At 38.3% G+C, this 27236-nt stretch overlaps 1 protein-coding gene across 1 annotated transcript in view; it reads right to left on the bottom strand.

The window, feature by feature from the left end:
- Positions 1–27236, bottom strand: part of BGN (biglycan) — a 60778-nt gene that overhangs the window by 19034 nt on the left and 14508 nt on the right. Inside the window, exon 2 of the mRNA XM_072431801.1 lies at positions 13247–13521. Within this exon, the coding sequence (XP_072287902.1) occupies positions 13247–13505 (259 nt within the window). The 5' untranslated portion in view covers positions 13506–13521. The remainder of the gene's footprint in view (positions 1–13246; positions 13522–27236) is intronic.

Here is a 27236-nt window from a genome sequence, read left to right as displayed (position 1 = left end):
GTTTTTTTTCATTAAAAAAAGTATATAAGACCTACCCTGAAAATAAGACCTAGTGTGTTTTTGGAAGCCCAAAAAAATATAAGACAGTGTCTTATTTTCGGGGAAACACGGTAGCACGGGTCAGACTGGAGAGAAGGATTGGCAGCATCGCCAATCAGGTCAGGTGTCCTATATGCCCATGCTTTTACAGGAGAAATGGGCAGAGGATAACCTCAATCAATTGCTGCTGTTCCACTGTCCAGTCAACAGTTTAAGGTTGGGAAGATGACACTACTGGATTTCTTGGAGGGGTGCCATATAGGTGGCTATAATGTCTGAAAAGGCTGTTTAACCCCTAGAACTGGATACACAGACAAAAAACTTCAGAGAGATCTCTTTTATGTTAGTTTTAGGCTGTTCGTTCAGTTTTAAATTTTTTAGATTGGCCTCCATTTCTGTACTTTTCTGAAAAGAAGCGATCTACTGGAATGAAATACTTCCTTAACATCAAAATCTACCCAAAAGACAGAATTCTTTCTACTGCTGGATGATACTTTACCAACCAACAATCTCCTTTCTGTAGTGTGTGTGTTGTGCACACTACAGTAGGTACCTCCATTGGCTGAAAATCCCATAACATGAGTTTCTCCTTACAAAATGACATATTTGTCTACATTGTAACAAATGGCTGATCTATTTTATATGTAGGAATAAACTAAGTGAAAGAGCTATCATTCTATTTAAAGAAATAATTTTACTTTGCATGTATCTTGTTAGCACAACTGTTAATAAAATTTTAACTATTATTATTATTATTACTAATATTACACAGCATTTATATAGCACCATCATATTATGCAGCGCTGTACAAAGTCCATAGTCGTGTCACTACTATTCTGATTTTTTATATGCAGGAAGAATTCTTAAAGTCTGTATTTAATTAACTATTAGTCCTTTATTATGTTATAAATATCTGGGTTGTAGCACCATATGTTGATCTACGTGCAAAATGATACTGATGCATGTAAAAGCAAATTCCCCACAGCCCAGATACACAGGAATTTGTACTTCTATGTCAGAGAACATGCACAAGCCATACAGTCGGAGAGGAAATGTATGGATGATGAATTTTTTTATTACTACAGAGAATAAATGAGATGAAGTGTAAGGAACAACATCATGGTCCGAGCAGAAGAGAGATTTTCCCTTTAATGGTAATTGTAGGTTGTTATACAAAGGGAGCACAGGTTGGCAACAGAGGTGTAGGGGTTCTCATAGGCACCATAGCAGTTGGTATAGAATCCAGAGCAAAGGGGAGCCTATACAGTCATACCCAAAACTGGATCAAAATGCCCAACCATGTCCCAGCAGTTATTATGGAATGTAAAGTCAACAGAGGCACAAGGATTCACATAGCCACCATAGCCATTGCTAAAGGATCCAGAGCCAACAGAGGCATAGGGGTCCCCATAGCATCCACAGCAGTTGCAAAAGGATCTGGAACTAACAGAGGAGTAGGGGTTTCTGGCCACCATAGGAAGTTCTATAGGATCCAGAGCCAGCAGGGGTACGGGCATCCTCATAGCCAACATAGAGGTTGCTGTAGGATCCAGAACCAGCAGATGCATATGGGTCCTCACAGCCATCATAGCAGTTCCCATAGGATTTGGAGCCAACAGTACCATATAGGTCCTCATAAACACCATAGTAGTTGCTGTAGGAACCAAACAGAGACATAGGGATCTTCATAGTCACCATGACAGTTGCTGCAGGATCCAGAGGCAACAGATGCATATGGGGTCCTAACAGTCATGGCATTGCCTATAGTATCCAGAGCCAAGGGGAACTCAAACAGATATAACCAAAAATGAATAAAGTAAAGTAGTGATTATTATAACACCAGAGGCCTCTAACCATGACTTTATTCAAGTCATTTGCTGCCATTGCAGATTTTTATTTATGATCTAAAAATATTATGGGAAAATCAAAACAAATTATTAAGTAACCGGAAAGACATGACAAATATTCTTCAATAATACATTTCATAGTCATTTTTCTTCGGGGCTGACATGTTGAACCTTTATTTTTTTCCATTGTTAGGTCATCTTTGTTTTTTATCATACTTTTCCAAGTACTTTGGCAGTATCCTATTTCAAAAATAAGTTCCCAAGGTCAAAGAAAGTCATCTGTTTTATAAAACACTAGAGCAGAGCTGAAAGGCAGGCAAAATTTGTAATGTTTCTGTCTGCTTTCCTGTTCTAAAAATTATTGACAATGAGCTGTAACTGTATGAGAAAGGGCAGGAAATGAGGTGCCCAAGGGTAAGTACCAGGGGGTTTATGTCCACGTTTTGCATTCCTGTAAGTGTATGAGAATCTAAAACCCACAGGTCTCCTAGATTGTAAGCTCTTCAGGGCAGGGTCCTCTCTTCCTGTTTCACTGTCTGTATTAGTCTGTCATTTGCAATCACTATTTAATGTACAGCGCTGCGTAATATGTTGATGCTATATAAATCCTGTTTTTTATTAGTAAAAATAATAATAATAATAATAATAATAAAAAATGCAAGCCAGAAGGTGGTAAAATGCAGGTCAGATGCATTTGTTAACGAATTCCAAAGGATCTTAGAAGCAATTCAAATGGATTCCTTCAACAAAAACCTAACTTAACATATCTGTACAAGCCGCCAGTAAAATGAGCTCACATCTGCATGGCTTTTCCCATCATGGGTAATGCATTGCAAGGTCTCATTGCAGGAACAGCGTTGTCTATATATAACCTTTTCTTCTGATCCCATCTACAAGGTGACATATGGATGACCACAGGGTTTCTGTGTTCACCCTAAATACCAGCACGGAGAACAGTTTTAGCTCATCTGCTGCTAGTACAACTTCCACAGGGCTGCCACCAATGAGGTATGGGGGTGACAAAAGGTACTTCTGTACCAAGCCCTGAACAAAAGTGTTTGACTTTTGGAGAGCTGGAACTCTTAGATATATAGGAGGGGGCCCAGGAAGTTTATCTACGGTAATTTGGGGCCCAGAATTTTCTGAAGGCAGCCCTGAACTTCTCCCATAGGGAGGTGCAAAGTGTGCTGCCACTTTCTTCAGCCAACAAGGACACCATGGGTGCTACAAGTCAGTTTGCCAGGGGCCAAGTAAGTTCTGTATACAAACCCACTGTTTACATCTGTCACTGATGCATCCTATTTATTGATATTCATAAGGTAGTTGACTACTATGGCACGTAGTAAATATGAGCTATAGATAAGACCAACAGGTTTCCTAAATTGGATGTTGTGCCTTAAGACTTAAATCTTCTTTAGGATTAAATACTTAAAAATGTCTTCATTCACTTTATTAAATAAGGCAGAAACAATCTGCAATATTTTCCCTCTTTAATGAATGGAGGATTTTAGGATTTTAATCTGTTCTCCACATTTCAATTTGCAGAAATCCCAGGACGTGCCTATGCAGTTAGGTAATGTATATTTAAACGCTCTGCTGCATATTTTTTTATGGTTATCATGGATACTTACAGTGTCAGTCAGTAAATTCCCGGGGCTCCAAAGGCAATCTGAAATTTGTAAGACTGTCTGGGAAATGTCAGATTTATCAGCAGACCAGCTGCATACATTGCAATGTTTACTGTACTTTTGCGGCACCGCTAGGTACTTAGTACTCCATGGGAATTTTTCTGGTGTCATTAACTTCATCTTATTAAAAAGATCAACTCCGAGTGTTTTTTACTTTTAGTTTTTGTATATAATGGGGAAGGGGTGATTATGAATCAGAGAGCCCCATAGCAAAATTTAGATAGGCCTCAACATTGGTAACAGAGGTGCACATGTAGTGAGGCAAGGTGATGCACACAGTGTAAGCTCCTCAGCCTGAGCAGCACTCCTCAGCCTCCTCATGGAGATCAACAGTGATCTAAGGTTGGTTTTGCAACTGCTGACCTTTAAGTAAAACATAAAAAAAATGATCCCCCACCTAACATTGCTATGATCGACATCTATGCCAAAATCCACTGGGGGTGCATTGGTGTGTGAGTCACACAGTGTGACATCTCTGTGTACTTTTCAAAGTGGAACTTTGAATAGTTTAACTTTAAAAGTAAAATAGTGTGATCCTCTCTTGAGGCTGTGCTGTGGACGCTCTGCTTGAGATCCTATTATCACACTGAACCACCAATAAACTGGGAGATTAAAACAACCTCCAAGTCCAACAACACAAATCAAAATCCACTGGATAACTTAAAAACTGGGATATCATCATATCATCTGTGTACTTACCACCTACAATCCAACGCAATCATACCATTAGTGACTAATTGAATCGTATCAAACAATATACACTAATGAGCTAAAAACATTCCAAGTTCTAATTGTCCTCTATATGCATATATACTAATAAATTTAGTATATGTAATATATAGTATATGTATATATACTAATAAATTTAATGGATATCTTTTTTAGGATTCGCTTGTCAATGACCTTTTGCTGCACCATTTAAATTTCCCAATCTCACAATATCATATCTTTTTTTGTTTTAAACAAACTTACTCAGCATCAGTCGCTCTCTCTGAAATATATACCTATATACCTTTGATCTCAATGGTCCCCTGAGGAAGCCAAAGGGGCAAAACGCGTCGGGACTTGAGATTTTGTGTGGTAAACATATTATGATATCCCAATATATTGTTTAAGTACTCATTTGTACAGTCTGTTCAACTTTGAATCATACAGTAGTGCGGCTGGCCTATGTTGGAAATAGGATTCAATCACTGTGTGAGTAAGTAATACCTTTTTATAAAATAGGATTGCCAGTTAAAGCCTGCTCATTCCTTCACTGTGCCTTTATTGTAGTGTGAGGTTTTTGATTGAGGAGCAGATGGCCAATCTCCCTTTTGCAATAAAATATACTTGCCTGCCTGTTTGCAATTAAGCTCTCCTCGCTCTGGCACCAGCACCACCCTTTTCACCCTGCCTTCCTCTAAGTTTGGATCTATGACCATCTTTATTGCATTTACAGCAAAATGTGTGCATGTGCAGCTCAGGGTACAATCCCAGCATAGGTGGCTGTGAATGAATGAATACATGCACATGGAAGGTAGGTCATTATGGCCTGCCTGAACAAGCAAGATGGCAAGGATCTTGAACCCAGAAGAAGACAAGGGGAAGATGAGCAAGAGGGAGTTTAGAAAAAAAATTACAATCCAGCAGTTATGTTTTTTTTCAGAAGGAATATATTTTACCCTATCTGAAATAACCTGCCTGTTTGCAATACTTTATTTTTAACTTTAGTTCTGCTCTAGGATGCCATTGCATTCAAGTGTCAAATTGCTCACATTGAGCTTATTTTAGGGTTTCTTTTCAAAGGAAAAAAAAATAATGCTGCAGCTTGATGACAGACATCAAAGCATTGCATTAATGTTAACAAGATCAGAAAACAATGCGAAAAACCAGGCGCCAGATATAATTGATTATGCATAGCTAGATAACTTCTGTAAATAAAATAACCCTTTAAACAAGTATGTTATAACAAGTTTCAACCATTTTCAATAAGCAAGCCCCTGTATTTGTAATAAAAACCTACTATGTCTCAGGTTAGTAGTGTCCACCTGTCTGCTACACCTAAACAAAAATATTTGAATTTCAGAGGAAAGAGTATAGTATAATGATTATTTTAGACTATTGAATGTAGGAAATAGAGAGGAAATGAATGTTAGATGTCTGAGTAAAGTTGTGTGATTACTTAAGGAGAGGTATTAAACAACTTATGGCAGCATCTGCTTTGGCAAATTCTCAGTGCCTTTGAATTATAAAGTCCACACATGAAAAAGATCAGCAGCTTGTCCCAAACATTTGCCAATGGGTTTGACTATTTACAAAGCATCTGCTAGTTCAGCCACAAGGCCAAATGTATTTAAATATAGCACTATGGGCTGCCCAATAACATTCAATGGCCAACATTTCTTGAAAGCACAGCAGTTCTTTTAATATTTTATTTATAAAGCACCTACATAATACACAGTGCTGTACAATAAATTGGGGCTTGACAAGAGCAAATGATGACACAGGAGGAGAACAAGACCCATAGAGCTTACCAAGAGATCAGGATCAGCATTTAGAAAAGGTAGGAGTAGAGTTTTGGGGTTGTTTAAATGTTGACTGTAGGAGCAAGCCTCATGGGGCAAGGGATGGAATTCCAAAGAGTGGGGGTATTCTTGGAAAAGTCTTAGAGTCAAGCATGGGAAGGCTGAGTCTGGCACCATTTTGTGTTACATGGGTCAATGACTATATTAACTACAGTAAAAGGGATATCAGAAGAAAGCTGTACACTAACAACCCATGGAAACATTCTAAGGTTACAAAACAAGTGATTGCACCTTAACAACATATTGAAAAATGTTTAAAATTTCCAGCCTTTCTTTTAGTCATGCACAGTTGTACCGACTCCTCTCCTGTACTGAAAACGCTTACTTATTTTTACTGCACACTGTGAGTGTGCATTGGAAGCTGCAGCAATTCAGATAGAGATCACCCAATTTCATGGCTGTAGGACATCCAACATCCTCTAGCTCTTTCCACCCTAGGCATGGACGACTCACCCCTTGCATCAGATTTCTGTTTATTCAATCATAAAGGCTCCACATCACATGTGGACATTATCTTGGGTGGTCTGCATGAAAATACAGTCTGCGTTGGAAAGCCTATTCCTAAGCTATGTACAGCACCTTGATGACCCCTCCTGTTATTAATAAATTACACAGAGCAGAGAGACCTATTTGTGTTGTGACTTTGACGAAAATGGGAAGGTTCTCAAAGATTTTATTAGCATGTTGGAGAAGGAATTCAGGAGGAAGAAACCAGGGAAGATAAACTTCAGCGTTAAGGTATTGCCTGTTGAAGTTTAGTATTGGATCTTGGGAATCTACTTGAGTACAATATATAAGCATAGCATATAAGCATAGATAATCATAAATGCATTTCTCCTTCACGTTCTAAGCCCCCATGGATGTTTGCTCACTTACTAAATCATATTGACATTGACAACATATTTTTAGAAAGTCAGTATTTGCATAGGCAGTTCCTGGGGCATTCTACAAAAGAACTGACTGGCTGGTTGTACCTGCTAGCCCCAAATATTTCCTGACATTTAACACAGGTTCATTTTTCAAGGTTACACTCATTTTAGCTTGAAGTGTCAGCTCAGGCATCATCTCTGAAGCCAGCACAGCTACAAAAGCTAGCAAAGTTTTATTACACTGGGCAATGAAAACAGATGTTTTCTGTAAGGCTCTCTCTAAACAAAGATGTTTCCAGATGTTCCTTCAAGATGGCCTTTCATGAAGCCACAGCTGGACTCCTTTCAATGATTCTTCTGAGCTGGAAGTGTGGGTGGAATGGATGCAACAAGATAAACATTATAAAACATCAACATTAGCACTATGACATTTTTGCAGGAAAAAAGTGAATCTGCCAAGATGTATTTTGGCCACTGTAGCATTTAGTGGAAAACTCTACAAATGTTTGAGGAGCTGTCTGTTGGCAAATCCCCTGTGATGCATTGTGTCAGGAGGAAGCCCCAATCTCATCCAGATTTTACAAACAACTTGAGGGAGAGACGGACATTCCATAGTTACTGCCAGCATGGCATCCTAGGGGAGCCTGTGCAACCAAGGACTTCCTTATAGTATAAATTACATAAAATAACAATAACTTGGAAATATAACGCTGATAGTTGCAGATGACTTGTTGCCAACTTTAATGCCCGGATATGACTGTACCAATTAAAAAAACAACTTAAGTTAATTAATGTAAAAAGTGTTTTTTTTTATAAAATGTATGGAATTTTCATTTTGAGGTTCAACAAAAAATATTTCCCTGTGCACCATTTGCTCGGGTATGTTTCTGACAAATTAAAAGTGAGGAAGCTATTTGGATGGGTAGCAAAATGTTACTGAAACTCATCAGGGCATTGACGTGTTGGACCTTGTGCTTGTGTAATATGAAAAATGTAGCTTGCTTCTTTTAGATGCCTTGCTGAGTCCATGGACGGGAGACTCTAGTATGGGATTTGAAAGCTATTTGACGACAGATGATTTTTCTCCTTCACTTTACAAACACTGATGGATGAACGTTCTCCTACTGAATCATACTGACCCTACAATTGAAGGGTCATTATGCACTTGCCCCATAAAACAAGCAACAGTCTTATGGTAACATAGAAAATGTTTTTTTTTTTTTTATTTATAGCACAACTTCCACTAGTAGAGCCCATGCTATGGCTATGGGACCCAAGTTGTGAAGATGAAAGATGAGAGAGGCTGGGCCATCCAGTCCCATGCCCTCTGTAAAGAAGCAGGCAGAAAAGGTCTTTTACTACTCAATTTCATTGTGGTTTTGGAAAATGAGATGATCTAATACAAAAGATGTGAGTAGTGGAAAACCTCTGTATCAGTGGTAAGTACGTAAACTGTTGAAGCATGACTTATACTGTTGTAGGTCAAGAAGGGGTTAGAAACTTTGCCATCCATGGTTGTTCTTTATTGCTACCTGTGGAACCTACTTTTAGAGGTCTGACATCCACTAAAACCTTCCCTATATCCACACTTCATTTCTGTAGATGCTCACTATTACTGCTGTGTCCTCTGTTTTTTGTAATCTGCCATGGTAATTAGAATGTTGTACAATGACATTTTTTGATGGGCCCATTAAACGTTTTTGCTGTGTGCTTTCTAGTAACTCCTTCATTTTATTGTGTTCAAAAACAATTTCAAATTTAACACATCTGCTATACTAGTAGAAGTTTTTCTTTGTCTTGAACTTCCTGTTTGCATTGACTTAAGGATGAGGGATTAAGTGCTGCAGAGTAAGGGATCAATGCTTAAATGGTAACTACCAGGAGGATACGGATGGATGGGGGGAAGTTAGGGATCAACAACAGACCACTGGCTTTCCATGGGAGATCATCCTTCAAGCTTGTAAAGTTTACATCTGGTGGTGGTGGAGAAGCACAGATGTGAAATTTCCAAAGATTTCAATGACTTGACTCTAGCATGGAATAGGTTGTGTAGATGTAGTGGAGAAGTATTTAATTGATTTAAGTGATAGAAACTTTGAATTTTCTAAACAATGTCTGTATAAGAAGAGATTTCATCCCCTTCAATTTGTTTTAGTGATTACCAAGGTGGTAAAGGACTGGTTGATGGCGGTAAACCATACACATATGTACAATTAACTTCAGATTGACCTAAGCTATGTAGTACGAGAAATAGCCTTAAACATCCAATGGACTCTGGCCTTTGTAGCGCTGGGTCCTAGGTTCGAATCCCAGCCAGGACACTATCTGCATGGAGTTTGCTGGTTCTCCCCGTGTTTGTGTGGGTTTCCTCCGGGTACTCCGGTTTCCTCCCACATCCCAAAAACATGCAGTTAGGTTAATTGTCTTCCCCCTAAATTGACCTTAGACTATAATAATGACATATGACTATAGTAGGGACATTAGATTGTGAGCTCCTTTGAGGGACAGTTAGTGACATGACTATGGACTTTGTACAGTGCTGCTTAATATGATGGCGCTATATAAATACTGTGTAATAATAATGGATTGGTATCCAATCAGTCAAACCTTTGTACTACATAATTATTGCTGGATGAATAATAAAAAGTCTTCACCATTACAGAAAAAGTCCAGTTAAAGGTGATTTATGGCTACTAAGTATTCTAGTGCTATATTAAATATAACCAATATGTGGTATTATTGTCCTACCTTTCACATTTTCCTTCTGTCATTACTTGCCCTGGGTATTTTCTTATAATAAGCTTTAATTCTTTTCACTGTTATGTTATGTAGATTGTAGGTTCCAATTAAGTAAAACAGAATGGTCTCCTCATAATTGAGCGGCAAAGCTTGCAGATCATCCAAGGGCCCATTAGACCGGAAAGCCTTTTTTTTTTAGATAGAGCAGTTTAACATTCCCGTCTCTCACCAGCCACTCACATGTATCATAAACATTCTAGGTCCATAAATCACAGCCTGTTTCTGCCTTTACGATGAGGTAAGCAGCTTTCTAATGGGACCCCAAGCACCATTTGTGCATGTCTGAAGTTTTAGCTGATTGAAAGAATCTACACAAAGATATTTTTTCCTTGGCTGGAAATAGACAGCTCTCCTCAAGGGGCCCAATGGGAACTAACTTAGTACAATACAGTTCTGGCAATGTACATATGCCTGGAAATTTTTTGTCTTTTACTTGGAATTGTTTAAGGTTCCAGTGCAGCCCATCTGCACAAAGATAGACTGGCAAGTGTGAGGGCTCAACTACAGTAATAAGTGGTGGTGCATTAAGCAAATGCTTTGGAACTCCTTGCAAGTGCTACCCCAACCCTGGGTTGCACCTAAGCCAAGCTAGGGTTGAAGTAGTTCTTGTAGGGAGTGACAGTTGAGGGTTAATGTATGCACTGTTATGCACCAGCACAAATCTGTGTAATTCAGCTCTTAATGTACCCTTCTAAAAGGAATGCTTCTATTGTAGCATTACCCATGATTTGCAGTCTATGTAAAAGTTTTTTTTATAGTTTTTTCTAAACAACTGAACTGTAAGTGGTTTAGATATGTATATACAGATGCCCTTTCCTCTAGTATTAAAGGAGAACATTTCAAAGGGAGGCACTTGTGGAAAGAGTGACTAAAGGGTACCTATGCAAGACCAGTTACTTGGTCAACATTCATAAGGGAGCCATGTCTAATTCTATATACATAAAATAGGCTCCACCACCCAGCTGGCCAACATTTAGTAAAAATAGGCTCCCAATGCTACGTACCCACTAGATAATTATCACTAGAAACAATCATTAGCAAGCAAACAAATATGGTGAATAGTAGAAAGTGATTCTTTGGAAAGGAGAGGGATGGAGGACTGGTGGGCGTCCTACTATATCCTCCTCAGAGGAAAAAGCAATGGCCATTAGCTGCCCAGGATGAACATATGTGATCTGAAAATCCAAATACTGTACATAGCTAAAGCCTTAAATTGGCAGTCATGAATATCCAATCGATTATCAGAAAACGTAAAGGTTTTTACATTACCTCCTCTCCCTTACTATAATGAGAAGTATGAGACATTTTGCATTCCAACACACAAGCTGCAATACTTGTCTAGCCACCTCATAGGGTATATTTAAACTATTATTGCAATGTTTTGGCTTGGTTAGTTCATTTGTCTGAATTTCACACAGTGATGGTGAGGTCCATAATATAAACAGCAGAAAGTCGCTTGCCTTTAAAGCATAGCATCCTTAGGAAATCTGTCTGATGTGAAAGAAGTCTGGAATAATGATTAAACCACTGTTATGGTTTGTGTATACTGCATTCAGAGAGCAATCAGTAGTGGACATCTGCGGTTTGTATTAATAATTCTATAGTAGACACCTACATAGACACAGTTGCATACAAAGTGGATCTAGCCATGTATGTATAGGTATTGGAAAGAACTGGAGAAGGTTGAAGTGAGCTGCTAAAGGTGCCCATATTGACTCCATCCATCCTTTTGTTTGCAATGTAATTTGTGACCAGAGGGACAGCAGTAAAAAACTGACCATGGATCTAACCTATACCACCTACCTGTGTCCCTTACTTGCTGCAATGTTGAGGAAGTGAGGGAAAATTTTCCCAACAGCAAAACAGATATCAATTTATTTAAAAAGAGGTCCTAACCCTTCTTTACCACTCCTGAAAAAGTTTAGGTTCCATTTCACCATTGCTTGAGCCTGAAATTTATTATTAAACTGTATGGTCACAGTTATGATAAATCCAAGTCATTGTATAGGTAATATAGGTTGTAGTAAGGCATGTTCATCTGCACTTGTTCTTGTAATATTGAAGACATTTCACAGCCTTCGAGCTGCTTCATCATGAAGAAGATTGTAAGGCTGTAAAATGTCTTCACCATTACAAGAACAAGTCCAGTTGAATGTGACTAAGTACTACTAGATGTACGCTCACTGGAGTTTGCAATCAGATGAAGTCAGTTTTAGATCAGTTTGCTTATGGTTCTCCGAGTCAATGTAATTGGTTGATAAACACATGGTATACACATGTTAGATACATATCAAACACCAATGTGCAATAGCCCTGCACATAGACTGGTGAGATCTAACAAACTATACCTGTAATACTACTGCTACAAGTCCAAGGACACTTGACTATCACATCTATATAAACTTACTACTGAACATCTTATTCCCATACAATAGTCAGTTTTTGGGGGCTGTCAACCCTCCAAGGCAGCCTTTACTCCTCTGGGAAGATTTTCCACAGAATATGGGCATATGTCAAGTTTACAACTGGCAATAGAATTTAACTCATAGGTGTTGAGCCTTTGGGCTATGAGCAGGATGTTCCTTCAAACCAAACCTATTCATTCATGTAATTCATGAAGTTGGCTTTGTACACAAGAGTACAGCCAAACTGGAACAGAGAGGGACATTTAATCCATGGTAATATAAAATTAGATAACAGCAGTTGTCTTAAATGTCTTGTAGAGTAGAACTATTAATAACTTTATGTGATGAACTGATGAATGTCAAATGCTGTGAGATTATTGGTTTTGTAAACGGTACAACCTCATGACACCCCATTGTGTCCACAAAGACTTCTAATGTATTTCTACAAAAATCTACATCACGCTAATTTCCAGATGGAATTTTCTAGTCTTATATGTTTACAGATATCTTGTGGAGTCAGTAGAGCTCTACAGGTTTACACCTATTCAAAGTCAATATCTGGCTTCCATGCATTCCAACCTGGAACATGTATTCAGATTTGAAGGTCAGAACTGGTAATATGCATTTTATAAAAAATTTTATGCATTCCTTAAAAAACTAATAAAGTGATTATATGAGCATGACTGTTGGCCAATTAACATCTTCTAGCACTGCTTTTTAATATTATAGAAATGCATAATTTTGCTTCCAGATTGAAATATATTTCAGGAAACAGGTAATGAGGTTTAAAGATACTTTCTATAAACATTCCAAGTGGGATAATGGGTTTCCAAGACAGGACCTCAATCACCAAGGTCAACCAGATTTGGTGGCCCTGAAGGTAAACCTGTGTGGCCTAGATGTATCCTATTGGCAGGGTGCAAAACAAACAACTCCCACCAGCAACATGTTTAACACTTTTTGAAAATGAAAGCTGGTTTAAGGTTCTGATTCTTCTCATTATTTAAACATCCACATCTAAATGTAACTTACCCAAATCTGAGCACTGGACAACACGCAAGTGGCACTGACACCCAAAGGGACATAAGTCCATGGGAGGGCCGAAAGGTGGAAGAGCTGTGGGTCGTTTCTGGCCTGAAGTAACAGTAGTGAAACCTGAGCCTTCCTCATTGGCCTCATCTCTCATCATTGTTAGCCCATCATCCATGGAAAAGTCCCAGAATCCTTTCTGCTCAAAAGGCAGGGCATTGCAGAGGATCACAGAGGTGCATATAAGAAGAAGGGCCTTCATTGTTTCCAGAGATTGCCTAAAGTATAAGAAAATGAGTGGTCAATTTTGTTTGTATGGTAATAGAATACAGGTACACCTCACAACTGACATTATTATTACTAATAAACATAAACATTTAAATAGAACCGACATATTATTCATCGCTTTACAAAGCCACTACAACTGTCACAAGGTGTCCCTCAATGAGATCACAATCTACAATACCAATTATTTAATACTATCTGATTACCTGGTTGTTCCCAAAGTATATATTTTTTTTTTTTTTGCAATCTTATATTATACAGGAAAATGAATCAAATAAAGCTATAGTGATTTTCTTGTCTACGGTGTTGTTTCATTTTTTTACCTTTGATTGTACTCGGCCAATAACCTTACATTTTCTCGAAGGTATTATTACAGGGCAGAAATTTGTAAGAGTCCAAAAAAACTTATGTAAAAATATAGGCAAAAGGCACACTGTCACTGAGCAATACACACATACACACAAACATCCAAATATAGCTCTGACATATAGCACAGCACTGTACAAAGATCAGTCGGTGCACTCACATGAGTCTCAGTCATATGTATAGCAAGTTTGGTTGAAAACACACACATACACACACACATACATACATACATACACATACATACATACACACACACACACACATACATACATATACATACACACACACATACATACACACACACACACATACACACACACATACATACATACATACACACACACACATACACATCAAATTTTATAAATATAGATTTAAGGTACAGTGCTTCCATGACATTTGGAAAGAGCATTCTTGGCTTACTAGGAAATCTCAGGAGAAACTGATTACTTGTAGAATGTCCCTTTCTAAATATAGCACCATATAAGTCAGTATGAATGAAAGAAACCAGGGGGATTAGAATATATCAAATATATATTGAGCAATATAAAAGGGAACAGCGAACCACTCTCAGTTTGTTTTTCATTTCCTTCACATCATGTTTTTTTTCTCCCACTCCCTGTTGTATGTCCAGCATATTTTTATGCCTTTTACCACAGGCAACAACTAAACACAAAAATGAATTACATATATATCTATGAGAAAATGGCTAAAAGAATATATATGAGAGCCCAAAAAGTGTTTGTTCTTATTGGAGGTAGTACCTTTGTTGCCAGCCTTATGTACCTAGAATGTAAAAATCTGAAGAAAAACAATAACTTCACGTCTACAGAGCTCAACTCAAGTGATTGTATTCCAGCAACATAGATTTTCATCTAGACAGAGCTTGACTATGTTGTGAAAAGAGTACATTTGTGAAGCATATAATAAAAACTCAAAAAATTATTGGGATGAAAATAAAGTTGGTTGTTGGATTGGGTGGTTGTATGAAAGGCCCTAAATAAAACTGCTAAGTATCCACAGTTAAAGTAGCTAAGACTCTGGAACCACAAAGGAAAGCACCCGAGCAGTGGGAGCTTCAATCCCCCAGTTTGGAACTTTGTTATAGTTTGTTGCTTGGAAGCTTATATATAAAATAAATATTGCGATAATATATATGGTATATAATTGTATAAATAATGATGTGTTCATAATGAAAAAATTGCATTAATTTGTGTCTTTTATATCTGCCTGGAGTCCCTCTTTAACAGGTGGTTTTGCATCAAAGGTCTTTCTAACCCAGGCTTGACAACTGGGTACAAACCCCTGCGAAGAAGTACAGTACATTTTCTATTTTCAGAAATTTAACTGAAGGAAAATGTGCCCAAACATTGTGGTGTGACTCTTGTTTGAAATGACCATTCTGTGTTTCAGAGTCTGTCTAAAATAGAAGCAAAATTACAGCTTGCGACCAGCTGCTGCCTGACAATTACAAGAACAAAACAGCTAAAGTACCGCTACATATTGAGCGGAATAATTCAGTTCTCCCGGAGCTGGAGCTGTCATTTACAGAGACTTGCCTGGTTATAAAGTAATTAGGACTGACCGATTAAAGACATGGAGGTGTATGGACTTGAAAAAGAAAACCAAAGAAAGCCGTAAAATGGAAGATAAAGACCAAAAAATTAAGATAAAGACAAAAAAAGAAAAATAGGAATAAAAACTTTTTTTATAGTAAATTCCTATTACCCAATTAGATACTTTTTATATTATGTCTTCTAGAAAAGAATCTAACATGTTTTCGAAGCCCTCTATACTGATAGAGGATTATTCTTCCCATTGACCACCAAATTAGTTGGCGTTCTTTCTATTAACCACAAATTGAAAATTGATATTTTACCCCCTGACCATCATTGAACATTCTTCTCTCTGACCATTATTATAACAGGCCTTTTTTTCTTACAGGTCAACAATGTAAAAATAATTTTTCTCACTGACTATCTATGTAAGGAACACTCTTTCCACAGACCACCAATGTGGGCTACTAAAAAAAAAAACAGTTTTCACACTTGTGACTACTATAGGAGATATTATTTCCTCTGACCACCACTGTAAAGAGCATTGTTTTAATTGACCACCAACATAATCAACATTGTTGCCTTGGACCACCAATGTAAGAAGCATTGTTCCCTTTGACCACCAATGTAATGAGCATTGTTCCAATGGACCACCAATGTAAGGAGTGGACCACCAATGTAAGGAGTGTTGTTCCCATGCACCACCAATGTAATGAGCATTGTTCCAATGGACCACCAATGTAAGGAGTGTTGTTCCCATGGACCACCAATGTAAGGATTGTTGTTCCCATGCACCACCAATGTAATGAGCATTGTTCCCATGGACCACCAACGTAAGGAGTGTTGTTCCCATGGACCACCAATGTAAGGAGTGTTGTTCCCATGCACCACCAATTTAATGAGCATTGTTCCCTTGGACCACCAATGTAAGGAACGTTGTTCCCTTTGACCATCAATGTAAAGAGAATTGTTCCCTTTGATCACTAACGTAAAAAGCATTGTTTTCTCGACCAATGACTACCAATATATGAAGCACTGCTTCATCTGACATTCATTATAAGGAGCATTCTTCTTTTTGACCACAAATTGAAGGAGCATTCTTATCACTGTAAGAAGCATTCTTTTCTTTGACCACCAATGTAAGGAGTTGTTTCCACTTTAAAGACCATTCCTCCCACTAATCATCAATTTATTGGTAAACACCATTAATCACAGTTTCAGGCCCGTTCTCAGTAATCGCCAATGTAAACAGACCCTTTTCCACTGACCAGATTTTTTTGCATTTTCTGGCCATTATCAATATTTACTTCTATTCATATAAGTGCCATAATGCATTTTTTAAATGGCTTATGAATTACTCACAAGATTCAAAGGATTTAGGGTACAGTTTTGAGCAGCAAAACCCAGCCAGGGCCATGGTAGATCTGAAGGAGGTACAATGGTGGATAACTAAATGAAACCTATGGGAGACCTAAATGAAGGTGGCTCAGAGGTTAGCACTCTGGCCTTTGCAGCTCTAGGTCCTAGGTTCAAATCCCAGCCAGGTCACTATCTGCATGGAGTTTGCAGGTTCTCCCTGTGTCTCCGTGGGTTTTCTCTGGGTACTCCGGTTTCCTCCCAAATACATGCAATTATCATCCCCCCCTCAAATTCCAAATCCCCCCCTGACATATATCTAACTGTTATAACACTGTTATTCGGCCCTCCCCTCAGGCACGTTGTCTTGGTGTCACCTTTGACTCGGCCCTCTCAATTTAATGTACAGCGCTGCGTAATATGTTGGCGCTATATAAATCCTGTTTATTAATAATAATAATAATAATAATAATAATTAGGTTAATTGGCTTCCCTCTAAAAAACATTGACCTTAGACTACATTAACCACATATGACTATAGTAGGGACATAGATTGTGAGCTCCTTTGAGGGACAGTTAGTGACATGACTATGGACTTTGTACAGTGCTGTGTAATATGATGGTGCTATATAAATACTGTGTAATAATAAATGAAGGTTTGCAAAACTGGCTTGCCTACTTTGAGGAAAAATATGTGTTTAAAAATGCTATAACTAATAGTAAAAATAAACTAAAGTCAATATAAAGTTTTGGCAGGTGACTTTTTCCAAGAATCATATAACCTGGCATCGGATGTGTATGGAGAAAAAAATATTTTGGTATATGAAAGGGGTTAGTTTCAGTTCCACATGTGGAAGTAATGGCAAAATCAATAACTGATTCCAGAAAAAAATTCTGCTGTGGTTTCTACAAATATATTTACTATATTTTGAAAATATGTGAAGCCTGAAGAATGGATTGGACTGTCCTTGGTGCTGGCCGGGAATACTCCAGGCTTGTGGGCACTTTATCATGCTGCCATTGGGCCTGACGTATTAGAAATCCTCAAGACTAGAGAAGATAGGCTATCATGGAAGAACCTGGGTGATCCAAAAATACCAGTTTACAATTTTTGAGGCTCAGGTAAATTTGAATTTACCACATATTCTGAGATTATTGGGGTGATCAAGTAGATGAACAGAGTGGAAGGCAAACATGCAGAAGGTACATACGGGAACCAAATTGTGCCTGCCATATAGTGACCTGGGTATTTAGTCAAATGACTGCTTTTACAAATAAACCATACATCATTCCTGGTTCCTGGTGGCTAAGTGGAATGGTGGATGGGCAAAAGAAAGGCAGGGTGGTAAAGGAACATGTTGCACAGGCAAAGCACAAGTTCACTTCATATTTAAAAAAAACAAGAAGCTCTAAACAAATCCCATTTTTGGCCACCCAAGAGAATTTGAATTTCAGTAAGTTGGTAAATACATTGAAAGTAACTAACACAGACAGGGAGCTACTATGCTCATAATCACTTGTAGTTGGCCACCACTAGTACCTAATATATGTTCCAGGAGATGCACGTGCTATTGTTAGACGAGGTCTAGATTTAGGTGTGTGGGAGATACTGCATGGTTCAAATCACTAAGCCCCACCAATATGCTTGGCCTTGGCTCAGAAAAGCAGCTATTTTGTTCATCTTTGTTTGCATCACCTTGAAGAACAGCTGTAAATATTACCTTTGGTTTTATAGGATTGTTGAAAAGAATACAGCACGTGTTGTGCTTTGTATGTAGAGTTTCTATTTTGTCTTGTGTTTTATATGTAGACAAGTCGTGCACAGTCAGAGTGTCTAGTAGCCTTACACCAAGAAAGTTCCTTTGCTAAAGTTATCAAAGTATGCACAAACCTATCCAGACTAGCGTGTAAATGTTTGCGGTACATGTTTTGCCTTATGCAAGGCTGCCTTAGACACTTCCCTATGGTTAATAAGTTCCATACATCAGAAAGTCCTTTGAAGACCCATCACCCATCCATATGGGACCATTTCCATGCATCAAGCTCCTCAGGCATGCAAAGATAAGAGTAGTGCAATTTCTAGAGAAAGCCAGATCTCGGGACTGTGAATTTTGCCCAGCCTTGGCAATGTTGGGTGGAAAGGTAAGACTAACACATGATGAGTAGGGTCTCTGAGAAAGGACTTGGGAACAAGTGAGAATAGTGAACTATCAATGTTCAAAGAGAATATCACCATTACATCAGCCTGCAACAATGCCTTTAAGTCTAGGCCCATTCTAATGGGCCAGCTTCTAACCAGCACATGGAAACTTGTATGACATGCTTGGGTTCCTTTATTTATTCCATTAAATATAAACCCATACACCCCCACCCCTCTTTGTTAGCAGGAAACCATATCTAACTTTAAACAGACCAGCCAACATATTTTCCTTTCCTTTTGTGTTACTTAGCATAATTGTCCAAGCCCACAGTAATTATCTGAAATAATGAGCATTTTTATCTGTCTGATAATGGTCTGTTTTCTTTATTTTTTTGGCATGCTGGTAATTAATGCTTTGCTTTTTGAACTGGTGACTTGTTTTCCATAACTCTCATAATCAGTCTGATTTAAAAAATATTTTTTACTGTGTGACTACAAACAAAATAGCCAAAATTCAATAGAAATAAAAATGTGTCATCATGTATAGTGAATTTATAGTAAAGAATTTATAGTGACTCTCTAAACAAGGACAAAAATATAAAATACAAATGACCTCTTCCCCCATCTCCATGGTTGCCCTGCAGCCCCATCCCCTAGCCCTATGTGCCCCCTTAGCAGTTTTAGCTCTATGCCCTCTCTCAGTAGCCCTCCTACCACAGCTCTATGCCTCCACTGCAGCCAGCTTCCCTCAGCTCTTTTGCCTCCCTGCAGCCCTCTTTACCCCATCTCCATGGCCTCCCTGCGGCCCTCTTTCTTTAACTTCATGGCCTCTCTGCTACCCTTTCCCCCATCTCCAGGGTCCCCCTGCAGATCTCCCTACTCAGCTCTACCGCCCCCCCCGCAGCCCTCTACCCCATCTCTGTGGTCTCCCAGCAGCCCTCTACCCCATCGCTACGGCCTCCCTGCAGCCCTCTACCCCATCTCTACGGCCTCCCCCCAGCCTTCTACCCCATCTCTATGGCCTCACCACAGCCCTCTACTCCATTTCTATGGCCTCCCCGCAGCCTTCTACCCCATCGCTACGGCCTCCCCGGAGCCCTCTACCCCATCGCTACGGCCTCCCTGCAGCCCTCTACCCCATCTCTATGGTCTCACCACAGCCCTCTACCCCATCTCTATGGCCTCCCCGCAGCCCTCCTTTCTTAGCTCTATTTACCCCCTCCCCTCAGCAGCGGTAAAGACTGTGGCCCACCTCCCCTAGATTTTCATAGGTCTATGAGCCGGAAAACAAGAGCTATGTCAGTCAATAAGTACAGCTAATATTAGAGCAGAGGTGGTCCGATGACAAGCCTCAATAAATCCATTCCCTCCCAAGCCCCATTCCTAGTATCTGCAGTGTTCAATGACAACGTCTGCACATAACTATATAAATCCTGTTTATTATTATTATTATTTATAATAATAATAATATTAATAATAACCTACTACCAAGACATTAGCCACCCTTTTCTGTCCCCATCCTGCCTTGCTCTCACTGACTTTCCAAATTTAAAGGTATAGGGGAACACGTGATCTACCCCATTATCGTAAGCATTCACTCATCGAGCCTTAACCTGGTTGTGTAGGTGATTATAAGTCAAAGTCATTATGCAAAACATGTAACCAAAATAAGTTTATCTAATAATATAATTGACAGATCACTATATATTACGATATTAAATTAAATTATTTCTGATTGGCTTCCTATGTGATTTTGCACATCCCTAGGTATGTCCTATAAGTAGTACTGTCCTGATTTTACTGTTCTGTGCAATCCCTTAAAATGATGCTTCATCCCAGTGTACTTGAACACGGCTGGATAATGCTTGCAAATGGTTAAAAAACATCAGATGTGCCTGCAGCAGGAACATTTTCTCAGGCCTTACCTCATGTGTTATTCTAGGCAGGCTATGTAGAGGAGAGCTGGACATGAACTGTGTGTATTTGGATGGGGGGGTCTTAGCACTCCTCTTTAGGAAGGGGAAAGATAAACACACACTCAGTGCCTTCTTTGCCTCATTTATTAAAGTTTCCCAAAGCAGAGTATTCTGTGTTGCCTATGGTAGCCATTTCTTTAAAACAGTAACATACAAATGGATAGCAAGACATGGATTGCCATAATGATAAACAAATATATATCAAGACATAAATAGATACATCATTCATTACTAAGTATTAGTAACACCAACACCAGGGGAACAATTTTGAACAACTTTTTTGTTGACTTCAATTTTTTAGCTTATTTACATTAAAATAGGTATGCCGATTCTGAAAGTGCAGTTAGTTTTCTTCTATCACGTCGGGTTTTTTCTCTACCCCTTATATTAATGCGATTACTGTAACGTGGATTTATATAGGCTATTCATTTACACGCAGGACAATGTGGTCAGAGGTTGTGCGCTGCTCTACCTAGTGAATAGCAAAATGTATTTTTCTACTTACACACGTATTTCCTTTCTTTCAGATCATGTCTGGCTCTGCTGTTTCTCGTAAATGCTGAACAACCCTGATTCATTTTGTTATATCTGTGGCAGTTTCACCATTCCCAGTCAAAGGGAGAACATCAGCACATTTGTAGAGCAAGCCTATTTGGCATATTTCAAAGTTAAACTTGGTGCAAACAGTGTGTTGAGGGTTTTCAGATGTGGACAAAGGGAACACGTGATAAGATGCCATTTGGGTTACTTATGGTTTGGCGAGAGCCAGGAGATCATTTCAGTGACTGTTACTTTAGTATAGTGAAAACTTCAGGATATAACAAGAAAAATAAATGTAACATAGAGTATCCTAGTCTACCATCGGCTATACGCCCAGTGGCTCATTCAGATGAAATCCCGGTGCGGGTTTTCGTTACACTACCCTCTCCTGAAGAACATGATTATGGTGATGAACGAGGTGACAACAATGATGAAGAGTTTGAAATTGAAGAGGACTCTGTTTGTAAGGGATTTGATCAGCATGAGTTGAGTGATTTGGCATGCGATTTGGGACTATCGAAGAAGACTTCAGAACTCCTAGCATCAGAACTGCTTGAGAAAAACTTACTTAGAAATAGAACAAAGGTATCGTATTTTTGAACCAGAGAAATTGCATTCTGCAGTACTTTATAACATACTTGGTTTAATGGAGGAATTGGGAATTCCAATCTATAACTCAACTGAATGGCGACTATTCATCCATAGCTCAAAACTGAGCTTAATGTGTGTCCTCCTTCACAATGGCAATCTATTTGGGTCAGTCCCAATTGGCCATTCAGTTTGTGAAGAATATGCAGACATAGAGGGTCATTGAGCTGTTGCAATATCACCAACAAAATTGGGTCATCTGTATTGACCTTTAAATGGTAAGCTTCCTTCTTGGTCAGTAATGCGGATACACCAAGTATTCCTGTTATCTGTGCATGTGGGACAGCAGAGCTGGTGAGAGGCATTGGGTGGAAAGGAAATGGCTTCCACGATCTGAAAACCAGGTGATCCAAACATTCTACATGAGCCACTTGTTGACCTCTGCACATGAAACTGGGTCTGATGAAGCAGTTCGTTAAAGCCTTGCCAACTGAAGGAGACTGTTTCAAGTGCCTCATTTTGGCATTTCCTGGCTGATGGTCCACAGATTTAGCAGTTCATCAAAGATGAACATTTCATCAGGACAATGTCAGAAGTTCAAATGATTGCTTGGTTATCATTCAAAGCCATTGTCAAGGACTTTCTTGGAAACACACAACCAAATAATTACATAGAAATTGTCCAGAAACTCTTGAAGAGCTACAAAATGCTTGATTGCAATATGAGCATCAAGGTGCATTTTCAAACTTCAAGGTGCCATCTTTCTAACTTCCCGTAAAACCTTGGTGCAGTCAGTGATGAGCAAGGTGAACGATTCCACCAAGATCTGAAGGTCATGGAAGGACGGTATCAGGGTAGATGGAATGTACAAAGGATGGCTGACTATTGTTGGAGCATCCGACGGGATTGTCCTAACACTGAACACTCCAGGAATAGCTATAAGCGTAAATGTTTACCTTAACCACTTACCCAATTATTTTCAAATGTTTTACTGATAAAAAGGCATAAAGTAACAATAAATTGTTGTATGAACAAAAGAAATTTAAATAAACAGTACATTCACGTTATTGTTTAAATTTTTTTTTTCACTGTATGTAAAATTTGTTTGCTTTTTTGACAAAAATGGAGGGTACCCTGTATCGTAAAACCTGGATGTATGTACTAGATGTATTAGCAAGAAACTGGGGTCATTTCTGGATTCACAAATTAGTAAAAAACAAGTGTAAGATCTAACTCAACAAAAAATGTATTCCCCAGTGTAATAAAGAAGTGAAATTGGATATTGGAAAAATAACTATCAAGCAAAAACATAGTATATTAAACAGTAGCATTTATTGTACCATAAAGGATTATGAAAATAGGTATAGTAATTTCCATTAAAATCCTAATTGTAAAGTGTCCTGTGGTGATTGTGTATTGATGGATATGAAAATAGGAAACACAAAAAAGACTGGGTTTTAGATGGCAAATGTCAAGGTTGAATTAGGCATATCAACTTGTATGCCGTTTAAGATATGAAAACAGTACAATTGTTGTTCAATACATAAAAAAGTGAAAATTAAAAAATTAAAGAAAGAAAATTAAAGAAATAGTGTAAAATTAAGAAATTAGGCTTTCCCATGAAAGTAATCATGGGGAGATGCCTGTTTTACTAGACATAGACTGCCTACACAGATGGTATAGAGGTAGGGATGGTAACCATATCAACCCCAACGTATTTAGCCGGTGGGCTTCTTCAGGGGATACCAGAGTCTGTTAGGACAACTGTAAAGTGGAATACACTAATAAATTTCAACAACCATATAAATCTAATCCAAAGATATGATTCATTGGTCTAAACGAGCAAAGATAATGGAACAGATAGATGTATGTTGCCTAAGATATGTAGTAAAATTTAAGGATAAGTTTCAACACGTGTAGATAATGGATAGTGCATATAGTATTCATAAACATAATTCAAACATTCATCATAACAAAAGTAGTTAAACTACTTGTTAAATGAAAATAGGTACCTGATTGTGTGAAAATGGTAGGTTACTATGGTAGGCATTAGTATTTTCGGTGTAGTAATACATACATAATACTAAGCTATTCCAGAAAGAGTTCATGTTGATCAGTAAATGAAGGGTTGCATATGATGAGAGAGATCAATTGATGGATATAGGTCTCAGAGAGAAAAAAATATATATAAAAAAATACCTATCCAGGACTTATTGGGTAGCCGTAACGATTTCTTGAGGTTTGAGAATTTTCCTTAAAACTGCAAATACTCTAACAAAAAAGTTCTAAAGAGAAAATATGACCTTGTTTAATAATTTAGGATTATCATACATAAACTTAGTTAATTATTCTGTTGAGCAGGGGGGAAAAACATTTTTAGTAAAGAAAAACAAATAATTACAATTTATATATGGTAGCCAATTATTGGAATCATTACTGAATTGCATGAGGCTAGTCCAGATAAATTTCATGATTTTTGTGAATTTTTAAGCATAAAACACAATTCAAGGATAAACACATGAATGCATCGACTTACCATGTTGAGTGCAGTTGACAAAGAGACAATTTAAGAAGACAATATATGAGCACATATATTCTATTACCTCAGGTAGAATACCAACACCAGTGAGCCTCCATTTTGGCATGGAACATAATTATAATCCCAATGTTCTAAGCTCCCAATGTGCTAAGCTTTGCCTACCAAATGCCAGAGGTGCTGACATTGATGATAGACTTCTCCGCTGCGAGTCAAACTGGATATTTAACCTTCAAGCAACTAAAAAACATGACTCAATAATGTCCTCAGCTTTAAACTTTTTCCACTTCATCCTATTCTTTCTAGCAATTATCCACTGATTTATTTTTTCCTCTAGAATAAGCTTTTTCCCATCAAGGAATCACATAATTTATATCAGTTAATACACAAACTTTTTCCATCCATCTGATACTGTCAGTCCATTCATCTGCCTGTCAATCTGTAAAACCCATTGTGACCCCTGGGCCAAAAAGTTTGCCCACCCCTGCTCTAGGAGAACGATTGCTTAGAATCTTGGTTGAGAATAGCTGATCATGTTGGTAAACACATCATTTGTCCTATTAAATAAGCTCTTATGTCCCTTGTTGGGTGGGCTGAACCATTTTTTCCACCCCATACAGACTAAAACATTTCTAGATGTCTAAATGGGTTACATGACATGATCTGCAGTTGATGTAACACTTGATTATCTAAAATGATTCCATTTTGCTCTGCAGTGGGTGAAACAATCTAAGAGACCCCTGCACATATGGTTTCTCTTTATGCTCTGCTTTGCTTATTACAAAATTCCCACAACATGGTTTCTCTCAATTCCAGAGCCAAGACCCCAAAACGGGACTGATTTTATTTAATCTGTTACATTCTTGGCGTTGTGAGAGTCAAGTCAGCTCTATAAGGGGGCCTTGAGCTATCTCGCCCTGTACTAATCCTGGTTTAATATTGCTGTATTGTGCTGTGTACTCTATAGAGGGACACATGAACCAATATAAAAGTGTTTATTTGGCTATGTGTACAAGCAGCTGCTTTTGTTTAGTAACCTGAGCAGATGCTGAAGAATTTTTGCCACCATGAAAGCAAGACATGGGTTAAGTAGCAGCTGGACTTTTAAAATGACTTCTTGTCCCCCAAGATAAATGATATCCTGTTTATAACCTCCATTCTTTTCCATTTTACTGGAAACAGGAATGACAACTCATTTTCTCTTGTTAAGAAAAGTCTTTAAAATAATGCCACAAGCATAACGAACTAGTCACTAGGAGGACAAACTGTTCCAGGCATGAATGAAGTCATCTCTCAGATTTTGAATTGAACCCTTCTTGAATGCTGGGCCTCCCTGACACTCAATGTTCCAACACTTCGGGATGATCGCCGTAACGATAAGGTTGCATCCCACCACATTGATAAACATCATTCAATAAACTTTTTTGTTTAAAACCAAATGTTTCCACCAGTCTCTTCTTCTTTGATGCATACTTTTCAACCAAACAGTTTAGTTGAAGGTCATCAGCCTTATGATGATGCCCTTTGAAAGAGCAAAGAGCAAAAAGATAACTGTGGGGTTGTATGTATTTGTTGAACAATAATCCCTATTGAAAGCTGTGCCAGAGAAGGTGGGCTGAGAATTGGGCATGACAGAAGGTTTTGGGGGACTAATATGCTAACAATTAAGTGCCTGAAATATATACCTGTAGTAGATCGCCTTGTTCTACCTAGTGATAGAATAAAACTAGTCACAAATAAATATTTACCTATACATAGCAGACAAAATGACTAGTACATTTTTTTTATTTAAACATTGCATCTGCATCGATTTACATCTCTTGGAATTATGTGGTACAGAACGTTATGCAATGTCCTGTGCATGGGTGGACAAAGAGAGGTGCAAAGTTTGCCACTACACAAGACCCCTGGAACCCTCCAGAGCCAACAGGGACCTCAGATCAGTTTGGCAGAGTTACCCCAAGCCAGTTGAGCAAAGGGACTAACCGTTGACTAAAAATGGCACTACCAGTTATACATGCATGCATGATCAACACCTGACAAACACCAAACCAAACCTGACGTCCCATATCTCTGCTTCACATAGGCCGTTCACTTGGTTTTGTAGTTTTATAGTACAAATTATGGGAAAAAAAATTAGCTAACGGGATTTAAGAATTGTTAAAAAGTCTTTGCAAGTGTGGACACTCATTCAGCTTTTGGTGATGATGACCTCTTCATCTCAAGCTGTTTTCACTCTTTAGATTCCTCTAGATTTGCTTTATTTTAACACTTCCTCCCTGTAGGGAGTGTTAACAAAAAATTCTGGTCGCCTCTAGCAACCAATACATGGTCCATTTTTATTCTGCACTACAAAAAAGGAAGTTTAAAAACTGATGGGTTCCTATTGAAGGTCATCAGGTTGATCACTTGAGGTTACTAGAACTTGCAGAATTTCTTTAACCTAAAACTCAATAAGGTCATATTGACAGGGGTTGTTGTGTTTGGAAAGAACCTCAAATGCAGCCAGTGATTTCAACTAAGAAGTAGTGCCTGTAGAACTGTGCAATACTAAAAGGAAAACCAGATGGCAGATTTAATGCATATGGACCCATGGTGGGGATTTCACTTTCTGTATGGTCACCTAGGTAGGAGCATAGACTAAATCATT

The sequence above is a fragment of the Pyxicephalus adspersus genome, chromosome Z (assembly GCF_032062135.1).
Source record: "Pyxicephalus adspersus chromosome Z, UCB_Pads_2.0, whole genome shotgun sequence".
Lineage (NCBI taxonomy): Eukaryota > Metazoa > Chordata > Amphibia > Anura > Pyxicephalidae > Pyxicephalus > Pyxicephalus adspersus.
Note: the sequence above shows the minus strand (reverse complement) of the source record. Positions and strands in the feature narration are given on the sequence as shown.